General features: G+C 30.8%; 2 protein-coding genes across 5 annotated transcripts; one reads left to right on the top strand and one right to left on the bottom strand.

The window, feature by feature from the left end:
• Nucleotides 1–3286: 3286 nt before the first annotated feature.
• Nucleotides 3287–4517, bottom strand: Elp6 (Elongator complex protein 6). The gene is made up of 2 exons (XM_068775791.1): nucleotides 4396–4517; nucleotides 3287–4054 (listed from the first exon to the last, which is right to left on the bottom strand). The coding sequence occupies exon 2, from the start codon at nucleotides 4051–4053 to the stop codon at nucleotides 3310–3312; it is 744 nt and encodes a 247-aa protein (XP_068631892.1). The 5' UTR covers nucleotide 4054; nucleotides 4396–4517; the 3' UTR covers nucleotides 3287–3309.
• Dic1 (Dicarboxylate carrier 1) lies at nucleotides 4156–11353 on the top strand. 4 transcript variants are annotated; one of them, XM_068776166.1, is made up of 6 exons: nucleotides 4156–4338; nucleotides 5162–5373; nucleotides 6145–6257; nucleotides 6474–6613; nucleotides 7115–7322; nucleotides 9566–11353. In XM_068776166.1, the coding sequence occupies exons 2-6, from the start codon at nucleotides 5187–5189 to the stop codon at nucleotides 9803–9805; spliced, it is 888 nt and encodes a 295-aa protein (XP_068632267.1). In that variant the 5' UTR covers nucleotides 4156–4338; nucleotides 5162–5186; the 3' UTR covers nucleotides 9806–11353. The 4 variants fall into 4 exon arrangements, with proteins under 4 accessions (XP_068632267.1, XP_068632264.1, XP_068632266.1 ...); XM_068776163.1 differs by having other exon boundaries at nucleotides 5159–5373; XM_068776165.1 differs by having other exon boundaries at nucleotides 5149–5373.
• The last annotated feature ends 72 nt before the right edge of the window (nucleotides 11354–11425 follow it).

Genomic DNA, 11425 nt, shown 5'->3' with positions numbered 1-11425 from the left:
ATTATTATTAAATAATAAATTAAAATGAAACGTAGTTTTAAAACATATCAAGTATTTTTTTAAACTATGCACATTTTCCTAAATTATACGGAAGAAAATTCCAATTTAAAAATAAAAAAAAACTGAAAAATGTGTGTTTAATAACACACGGAGAAGTGTATTTTTTTAAAGATGTCTCAAACTCATAAGAAGTCTAATAGTATATAAGACATTTGTAAAAACACTAAAGTTTTCCTTTATATCAGTTCATTTTAGCCGTAAGTTACGACTGGACATAGGCCTCCCCAAGAGACTTCCAATTGCACCGGTTGGAAGCGGCCTGTGTCCCACTTCTTCAGACGACCTTAACAAGGTCGTTGGTCAACTTTATAGATCGTCTAACCATCCGCTTGCCTGTCTATAATTTCTACTCCAAAACCCTAAAGACCCACCGGCCATCCGTTCTGCGCGCTATGTAGCCTGCTCACTGTTACTTCTAATTGTCAATTTTTTAGGCGGTATCGGTTACTTACTTTCTTCCACGCATCTCCTCATTCAAATCTTCCTCTGTAACGATAAACGTTAAAAACCTAATTGTGTTATAAAAGTCTCATTCAATTAAAATTACCTGCTAGATCAGATATAAGTTCATAATTTTATTATATTGTATTTTAAAGTAGCCACACCAATCTTAAAAAACCAACTGCACGCACTATGCATGTTGTGGAACTTTTAAAATAGGAAAACATTAGCACAAATTTATGTTAATTTTATTAAACGTTCTATAACACAAGAAGAGTAATTCAACTAACACGCCAGGCTTGCTTCGCTACACTTTTACTCCTAATAATAGAGACCAAAAACAGTAATAACTTTTACAATACTTTGTTATTGTTTATGAATACACACGAAAAATCATTATTGGGACCAAAAGAAGCAACTTTTACACCATGTAATATCAAAATTTAAGAAAATATCAATAATTCTAACATTCCTATCATCTATAAATGATTCTTCACTTTCAAAGTTATTATTATACAATCTGGTGTTTTTAGTGAAATGAAGCGTTGTCTTTATGGAAAACAAAATAATGCTTTGGAATGAGCTCTTTTGAAATAAAAATAAATTTTATTAATGAATTACCAGCGTCTATCGTTTGAATAAGAATGATTTTAAACTTTTTTGCACGACTTCAGTATTCAAAAGAGTAGTTATTTATATGAAACCCGATTTACGAAACCACAATACATGATACGACATATGAATATTAAGTACTTATTGTAAGTAGATAGCAATGACATTTTTATTTCGCGGAAAATCTTTACAGTTACAAGCTATTCTAGAGCGGCAAGCCAAAAATAGCTGAAAGACACTGATGTAATGTACGATAAACAATATTAAGCAGCAATTTGTTTTTACTAACGTCCTTTAGGCGGATATCATGGCTCCGAGAAAAGAAGTATTTTTTTTTATTTTGGCATTTGTGAAGCTAAACAGGTTAAAAGCACTTGTTGGCTTTCAGCCTGTTTAGCTTCACAGGACTCAGCATAGTGCCGAAAGCTGTCAAAGGTATGTACTCGATTAATCGTTAGGCTGAGTAAAGGCTTGAGTAAAGACTAAAACAACAAGCAAACAAATGCTAGTGTCATTCTACTGCTACTGTATTCTTGTTATCTAGAATAATTTTTACAGTCTGACTGACAAAAGAACACAGCGATAATCTTTTCCCTACGCATCTGGAAGGAACAAGAATCCGGAGGGCAATTAAGCAATCACTGGCTGTGATGATTGTGTCCTGGTTTTAGCATTATGATAGTATCTATACTAGTTTGATTTATTGCAACTATGTCAAATACAGCATTTGAGGTAACGACATCAAATTTTAAATGTAATTCACGGCACTAATTAATGCTAAAGCGTTTTTAGTTTCGGTCAAAATTTGAGGTATTAATCCAACACAAAGCTTCTTTACACCTAAAATATTTTAATATCGACTCATACCAATGTCTAACCTCGATCGAATTACTAGAATCGAAACTCTCTTGTCCTTATCATATGCCGCACAACTTCGATGTAAATTTTAATAATCACTATTGCAGGTCGTCCCTCATGCGAATCATCATAGAGATCATTACAACAATTATGAACTCTAAACGAGTTGTTAATGGTAGAAGATGGAGCCTGATCAAAAAAAATAATTGGAGTTTCTCGTGATATAGTTGCAGATAAGACCGCAACGATCACAATCAAATCGTAAAAAATCATACAACGATAATTTTCATGTGTTATATACGTACCAAAAATTGGCGGCAACTTAAAAATTTCGAAAAGAAAAAGAGCCAATTAAGCAAAAAGCTAACTATGCAAAAAACTTCCGCGTCTAATTTTATAAAGAAATATTCAAAACTATTACTTATATCCCATGAAAATTTGTTACATGCGGATTATTATCGAGGGCCGCAAATATTCAAAAGAAGAAAGTCGTTTATAGCAACTTTTTTTTCCAGATTGAACTGCAAAACTTTTTTGGTTAAAGCTTATGAATATGGTTTCAACATGACCTACACCAGGCAGGATCAAATTTTTCCATCTATATGATTAGAGATTTGAATAAACAAAAGAATATTTTATTTGTTAATCATGGTTTTTCTGGATTTTATTACTTAATTTCACATCAAGTCCACTTACAGCATAGTATTCACGTAATCTAAATGTGTAACGATAATAATATGACACGGCAGTTCAGAATTATATTTTGTTTATTATCTGATAACTTATGTAATATTTTACTCTCCAAACTAAAATCAAATATTAAGGTGATGATCATTTGAAACTCATCTTTCGGGTATACGAGGGATTGATTTATTATTACTGAAATACTGGAAAATCAAGAGTGCCTAGTTTTGCTTTAGTGACAGACTTAAATTTTTATACTATCAATTTGAATAGCAGTTATAACCCTGCTTCTTCTTAAATTCATACTTTATCTATTGAAAAATATGTACTTAAATAAACTTTTCAATTAAAAAATAGTTAACTGCTATAAATATTGTTAAACAAACTAGGGTAATATTTTTTAAAGAATATAATTAATTTAAAATATTTGTGCCCTTTCAAAAACTTTATTATGTCTGTGTTAAAGACCCTTCATAAGATGAACAGATGACAATGTTATGGTTTTTGTGAATAGGCTGCTCCCAACTAGTTCTATTAGAAATGTATAGGCACACATAAGTCCTGCAGTGAATGTACTATGGCTAAAATGATGTTGAAGGTAAAAGTAAAGACATTAAAAAATGTGTTTCAAATGTTTTATTATATTTTAATTTATTACACAGTCCCAGGTGCAAGTAGTTTCACTCCCCTATCAAATAGTTTAAAAAGATATTCTGTTGCTTTTATGTTCATTACAAACATTTGATCACATTCAAATTTTTTACCAGGATACTTTATTGTTAAATGTCCAGATGCATCAGTACTCCAGCCTGATGCTAGATTCTCTACCTCTAACACCATGTATGCTTTATGTGATAGTAAATTTGCTAAGCATTGAGTAACATCATGCTCACTGGCTACATTGCATTGACATATAAATAATGAGTTGTAAGATCTAGTCAAATCTATAATCATTGAACATAACATATTCACTTCTCTTAGATTAAAGTGCATATCCAAAAAATGTGATACTCCATCAAAGATTACATTTACTGATCCATGTTTCATTTGCAGGCATTCAAATTTGTTTTTAATGCTCTGGAACAACTTTTCTACCACTAAATATTCATTCTTTAACATTTTATTAACATATTCATCACCAATATTATAAAATTCTATGTATCCATTGTCCATACCTCGATTGAGGTTATAATTCATTTTCAGGCCCACATTTTGATAATGCTTGATGGAGTTATGAGTCGAAATAATAAGAACTGCCTTTTTATTTTTGATAAAATGGCCAAGGATAGAACTTGTTATAAAAGAACCATCACAGTTATTAATTTCTTTAATAACTAATGCTCTACTTGAAGCAATTACTTTGTCTAATTCCAACACCGACACTACGTCTGAAGACATACTGGAAAAAAATAGTTTTATATTACAGCGCTTGTGTAAATAGAAGATTATGAGTTAAATAAAGCAAAACGATAAGTGACTAGGTTATTGGTAATTTGTATTTGTAGTTACACAGAACGACTTCTACCCGCGTCCTCAGTGCCCGTCTTACATGCGAGATACTAACTTCGTTATATTACATAACCTTGACCGTCAGTTCTAAACCCAAAGTGCTATAATAAAGACCACATAAACGTAAATTTTAATGCACTCATTAATAAAAGAAAATAATTAACAAGCAAAAATGTGAGTATTTATATTTTCCTTAGAAGTTATATTTATTTTATTTATATAATAACATACTTAAGTAATTACATAATAAATTAATATTGTTATCAATAATTACTCGTATCTAATATTCAGAACTCAAAATTAAAACTAAACAAATGGGACATTTGAAGGTTACTATTTTGACATTTTGTAGTAGTGTGGCAGGGCTGTTATGTCTACAAGTCTTAGTTTTCTCAAGAGAAAAGTAAGTAAAATAAATTGTGTAACAAATAAGCCTAATGAGGTTTATTAGATTATGTCTTATATCAAGGCCAAGAAACAATATTTGAATATCCTAAATAATTCCGTAACAATTTTTAAAAAAATCAAATTAGTTTTTATAAAACTTAACTTTTAATCAAATTATTACAAAAAATAATTGTACACAGAAACGTCTTTTAATATCTGCAAAATAATTGATTTCTTTTGGGTTTATTTTTCTTGAATGAAACTTTTTGTTCATTAAAATAATATACTGCATTAGCTAAATATGTTTTCTATTTTTTTAAAACCTCTAGTTTTTACTTAGCTATGTTTAAAATACCGTTAGTTTCGTTGATTCCTCTTAAAATGTTCTGTTACATAACAATTATTTTATCACTGTTTAGCACAACTTTTTTTGCTATGTATGAGTGACAAATGTCAAAATGCCATTTACGAAGAATTTAACAATCTTGACAAATGATTTGACAATTGATACTCTTTTCGTTGGTAAAAATGTTTTAATTAACAAAATTTTATGTATTAACGTAGCTTCAAACTATAGTGTATAATATAGATTGAAAGTCGTTTACAGTAGAAATCAGTGAAAAATTTACAGTATTATGAGTAAAGGAAAAGGAAAAGAAGTTAAAGAAGTGAGAGTACCACTATGGTACTTCGGAGGTTTAGCTTCCGCAGGAGCAGCTTGTATCACACATCCTCTTGATTTACTGAAAGTACAAATGCAAACACAAAAAGGAAAAAACATATCACTGCTACAGCTTACTGGAATTGTTATAAAAAATAATGGTAATAATATTTCATAATTAATTTGGTGTTTGATCTCATCATATAACATATGGAAATCTCTGGAGCTTCAAGAAACTTTTACTAGTCTTAAACCAGTTTTCAATTAATATTTTTTTATGAAAAGTCAAAAATTTGTTAAATTGCTCTGAAGGTTATTTAATCTAGCTCCTAATTACCTTTATGATTTGTTGATTCATAAAGTTTACAAATACCTAGCACAACATTAATAGACTCATGATACTATAATTCAAAACTAATTCTGAAAATTTATCTTCTGATACTGCTTACTCTCTTTTTTTCTTATCTTTTGTTAATATTATAAAGCTAATAATTAAAGAAAATTTGGTCACATAACTGGATAGTGCAGGATTGTAATAAGTTAATCACTGTTTAATTTTAAATCCACTTAATTAATTTCATGTAATCTATTCTTGGCCATCTTCATGCCCAAAAAAATATACTGGTCAAGTCTTACACCCTGGAAATTAACATCAGTTTATTGAAGAGTGTTCCTCTACATTAAAGTTCCTATACTTGGAAAAAAGAACTTTCGTACCAATTTTTCATTATCTAAGCTTTGTGCTTCCAGGGCTATTTTTTTTAATCAGTACATAGATGGAAATTTACTATACATTATATTTCACACATATATATATATATTTCATATATGCATATATAAATTATTTATATTTTCATATATATATCACATAAGATTTAATTATGTATGTATAATATTTTTTACTTCAACATCACCTTTTTGTGAAATTACAGGCATTATGGGACTTTACAATGGCATTTCTGCATCTCTTTTGAGACAATTGACTTATTCCATGGCAAGATTTGGCATTTATGAAGTAGCAAAACAACAAGTTGCACCCACAGATGTCAGTATTTACTTCTTTTTTCATGATCATACCGGCTCTTTGGAACAAGTTTGCTATAACTGGATTGAAAATTCTATTAACTTAAGAAACAATCTTTCTCATTCCAATCTAATTTTTTAATGGAAAAATAATCACAGATTATGTCAAATACACAAATATTTTAGTTCATTAGCTTCTTGTTCGCTGTGTTTACACATATTATTTTTTGGTTTACAGGGTAAGCCTATACCATTTTTAACATCTGCATTTCTAGCAGGTCTTGGTGGATTTGCAGGAGGTTTTGTAGGAAATCCAGCAGATTTAGTTAATGTCCGTATGCAGAATGATGTTAAACTGCCTCCCGATCAGAGGAGAAAGTAAGTTTTCATTCAATTCTTATTATAAATAGAGCAACATTAAGCAATTAAAACAAATTAATTAGTATTTTTTTTTAAATATTAAAAAGCACAAAAGTCTGGCAATGGCTTTATGTTACTCCTGTGAGATCACTATTCCACCCAACAATTTGTGACTAACTAAAAATTGTAAGAAGTTTTTGCATAACACTAAGTATATGGAAATAATCATCAAAACTGATTTGCCTCCTAGAGAGGATAATACATTGAACAGGACTACAATGAAATGGAGAGGTATACTTGTCCAACTTTGAGCCATGCAAAAGCCTATTCCATAACACTACAATGCCAATAATATAATTAATTATAGTTCACGGACCCCTCCGTTCCATGAACTCATTACCGATGAAGCTGTAAAAGCGGCAAGGCTAACAGCACAAACTTCACACAAGACTATAGACTATATAATTAATATTTTTTATAACAATGAAGTTAATCTTTAATGTTTAACTTTTCTACCAGCTACAAGAATGCCTTGCATGGACTTTATCGGGTAGCTGTTGGAGAAGGTGTGACTCGGCTTTGGGCCGGTGCTACAATGACTTGCAGCAGAGCTGCGCTCATGACCATAGGCCAGCTCTCCTTCTATGATCAAATCAAACAAGGGCTCTTGGCAACTAAATATGTTGATGACAATGTTTTCACACACGTCACTTCCAGTTTGTTGGCAGTGAGTATTTATGATGTGTTTATATTTAAAGTTTTTGACATTCAACTCATTATCATTTAAGAATAAATCAATACCAAAATATGCTTTGATTCCTTCCTTAAATGTAGTGATAGCTTACAATGCTGATGATCATCTTCTTTACCTATTTTTACAAACAAGAAACATTGAACAGTACAGTTATAAACATAACATCCCATCATAGTCACAATTTGATTTATTTTAATAGCCGGCATTACATTTACATCCTTAACAAAAACAAAAGAACATGAAATCCCAAGATCTTTCAGATTATATTTATGTTTGAAAATGCACTCAAACCTGTTTTAGTGTGGTTTATATGATGGATAAAAAATTCCAATAAAAATATTTTTTTATGTGGTGATGGTGCTATATAAGACTTTATTTATGTGGTAGGTACCATAAAGAAAAGTCTCATAAAGAAAATTACTCAAAATCATATAAAGTAAATATGAATCACTAAAATTTTTAACCTTTACTATTCATAGCTTGACATTATATGAACTTTTTTGTGGTAAACTACACTTATGTGCAACTAAATCGACTCAAGACTAGTATTTTTTGTTCTAAATTCTTTCATCTAAAAGCCTAATTTTTCAACATCAAAATGTTGGTTATTTTTAAAATTCATTCTGTAGATTTGAAATAATTTATGATCAAATGAAAATACTAAAAAAGAAATTCAATAACAACAAAAAGAAGAAACTAAATTAACTTTTACGAGGTCTAATAGGCGGTTTCTCATCGACTTGTTTTTGCATCAGGTGCTGAGGATCATCTTCAGCTCCACAATGTTCGCAAGGGTCGGATTTCTTGCTCAAACCCTTTGTTTGAGTTCATCCCACTAATGCTCAATGCGACTGAGGCGAGAGCTTAATGACGTACAGTTCATAGTCCGAATTCCGTCTTCATTCACGAACTGGCCATTAATTCTTACTGTCTTTGCAATGAAAGAACACGAGTGCCTATTTTCTGTTTAAAGAAACAGCAAGCATTTCTTTACATCATGAAAGAACCACCGCCGTACGCCAAAACAGCACCGCTCAACAGAACCGCTCATCAGGACGCCTAGCTCTTCTGTCGCTGCTGTTCAGACAAACTGCACTCATCTGTGAAAATATCTAAACTCCATTGCCGGCTAGTTGTGTTGATCACCAGCAAATTCGAGGCGGGTTTATTAGTAAGCTGTGACTAGTTTTAGGCCTCTGGCAGGCCGCTTTGATGTCAGGTTGGCTTCTCTGTTTGTCATCTTCTCACTGACTCGAAACTACCTCAGTTGCTGCTGGACAGCAATGTCAATTAGTTGGCGATTTCGAAAACTGGTCGAGTTCGCACAACTATCCGAAGTTCGCAGCCGCCAACTAGTATTTGGCCTTCTAGTATTTGGCCTTCTAGTGAAGGAGGTAGTCGCCTGAAATCTCCTGCATACTCTCGATACAGCAGACCAGCAAAGGTTTTGTCAGCAAGCAATTTCGCGCTAAATCCCTATTGAGTACAACTGAAGAGGCTTCTTCAGGTGTAGTATCTATTTTGCTTGATGTTTGGAGATCTCTGTCAATAAACACAAATCAGACATTGGTCTGATTAGCTATTGATAAGGGTACATTGTTTCCGGGGGTGTTAAGGGGGGGGGGGGTGCAACTAGCGGCTTTGGCATTGAGTGAATTTTCTATGCTCACACGGATATAACGATATTTTAAAAACTAAAAATCATTTTTAAATGGTACTTATGTTTCTTTAAACACTAGGTTTACAGAAAACATTTTTATATATATAGTCCGAGCCAATTCATGAAAAAAAATACTTTATACATTTCATAGGCTTGAGTTGATGATTTAGTTGCCCAGGTGTGTTGTTCAAAATTGGTTTCGTCATTGGGAGATGCAACTTTGCACTTGTTAAGGGTTTACTTTTTTCAGTTACAGTACATGTGATCAGTTTTTGCAACGATTGTGGTACCACTAAACCCTTGTATGTGGTCTCAGTAGCTAGATATGATACATGATCGATAGATATGATACCTCCTATTTTTTTTAGAGATAACTTCCTCCAATAATGTTCCAATTTTATTAAAATATGCTGCACAAAACCAGTTTTGAGTGTATAGATATTGTAAAACAGCTGTCCTATTTTGTACACATTGAATACCTATGTGTCAACTGTGAAACATTATTTAACATGTAATATTACAAAAATTGTAACGACACATATTTATCTTTTAACAGGGTGCAATCGCAACGACATTAACACAACCAGTTGATGTTTTAAAAACGAGGGCAATGAATGCTAAACCAGGGGAAGCGACTGGTATAATAACACTAGTCACGGGATTAGCCAAGGAGGGTCCACTTGCATTCTTCAAAGGATACATACCGGCGTTCGCGCGTCTGGCACCCCACACGGTCCTAACTTTTGTGTTCCTAGAGCAACTTAGAATGAACTTTGGTACTATTAAACGAGTATAAAATAATTTAGTAGTCATGGGTTGGGATTCCACAATTTGTTATAGAACTGTCTAGCAAATCAAGATTTAGATGTTTTTATTTATATAATTTCACATTACAATGAGCCTAAATCTCATAGAAAGTATAGTAAGTATATTACCAATTCAAAATATAAATAATATTAACATAGTAGAATATGTGTATTGGATGTGAAAAAATTGCATAAAATTGTTAGAGGAATTAGTCAAAAATATAACCGAAACAATATAATTGGTAATAAGATTACCAAGAAATTTATGTAACTGTTCTAAGTTTAATGGGAATTTTAAAAATTTATGTTGCACTTAGTGAAATGATTTTTGCTTCTGATGGAGTATAATATATTTTTTTATATTAAATACTGCTTTGCATTTTTGTTATGGCTACTCATATTATAATGTGATATATTGTCTGTTATTTGTATTGTTATTATTTATTTTTTTATCTTTGGCCAACACATATCCACAAATAATTCCAAATTAAATAGTTAATTTAATTTAGAAGCTTTCAATTGAAAGCTTTAACTTTACAGATTTTAGTTTTCAATGGTAATTTTTTTAGGTAAAAATTAAAAAAATAAATTGTTCCATATATTTTATGGCCTCAATAATAATAATAGTATTTTAGAGTACTTGTTATTTAATAGCATTTATTGACAGAAAATTATTTTGCAACCAAGATATCATAATATGGTGCATTTTATTTAAATTATCATGTATATATGTTATTTATAATAGTGTGCCAAAGTTTTAATTTACTTGGACAAAACCTGTAATAATAGTTCTCGCAAAGAATTATGAATTCCAATTAATGTATGTGGTATCAAATATCTTATTTTTATAAATTTATTACAGTTTTACATTCCGCAGAAATGTTGTAAAGGTTTTTTTTATTTCTTATAATTATTCTCAATTACAAAAACATGTTAAAACGTAGGTCCAATTATAAATAAATATACGATAAAATATTTTGGGTAATATAAAAATCTGACGCAAGTAACATAGTTCAAGATTAAAAAAACCTGAAAAGTTAGAAATGACATTAAAGTTTTATTATTTGGGGTTCTATTACTTAATTTTTTGGTATTACAATCATTTACCGAAATTTCAAAATGCTATATTTAATTATCCTGGCCCAATGCTACGCATGGTGATATATAAAGATGTAAAAAAATCCATTCAATTATCTCTACCATATTTTTCTCCTAACATCTATCTCCACTGCGAGTTTTAGCCACTTTGAAGCTCGTTAGTAAGGTAGTTGTACACAAATTGTTGGGCATTTATTTCTGTATGTCTTGTGAACTTGTAATTCTGTATTTAATACAATGTACCGAAACAATCTTCCATTTTTGTATGTCTGTATACAATACTTGTTGACTAGTTGTCTGTTATCCATATTCTAGTGATAAAATTGTCATCGTAAAATTCTTACTGTACAAAAAAATTCTACCAGATTTTTATACAATTTTTTTTATGTTAAACTATAACAAGGATTTACACTTTATGTAAATCAAATATTTCGATGTTATTAGTGGTTGTGTATTAAATTGTTATGAAAATGGTTTTCTTTTATTTTACTTATAAAACCTGCTGGTTTATT

The sequence above is a fragment of the Battus philenor genome, unplaced genomic scaffold, assembly GCF_028537555.1.
Source record: "Battus philenor isolate CCGP_79_NKW_IND1 unplaced genomic scaffold, ilBatPhil1.0.hap1 SCAF_9, whole genome shotgun sequence".
Taxonomy (NCBI): domain Eukaryota; kingdom Metazoa; phylum Arthropoda; class Insecta; order Lepidoptera; family Papilionidae; genus Battus; species Battus philenor.
Note: the sequence above shows the minus strand (reverse complement) of the source record. Positions and strands in the feature narration are given on the sequence as shown.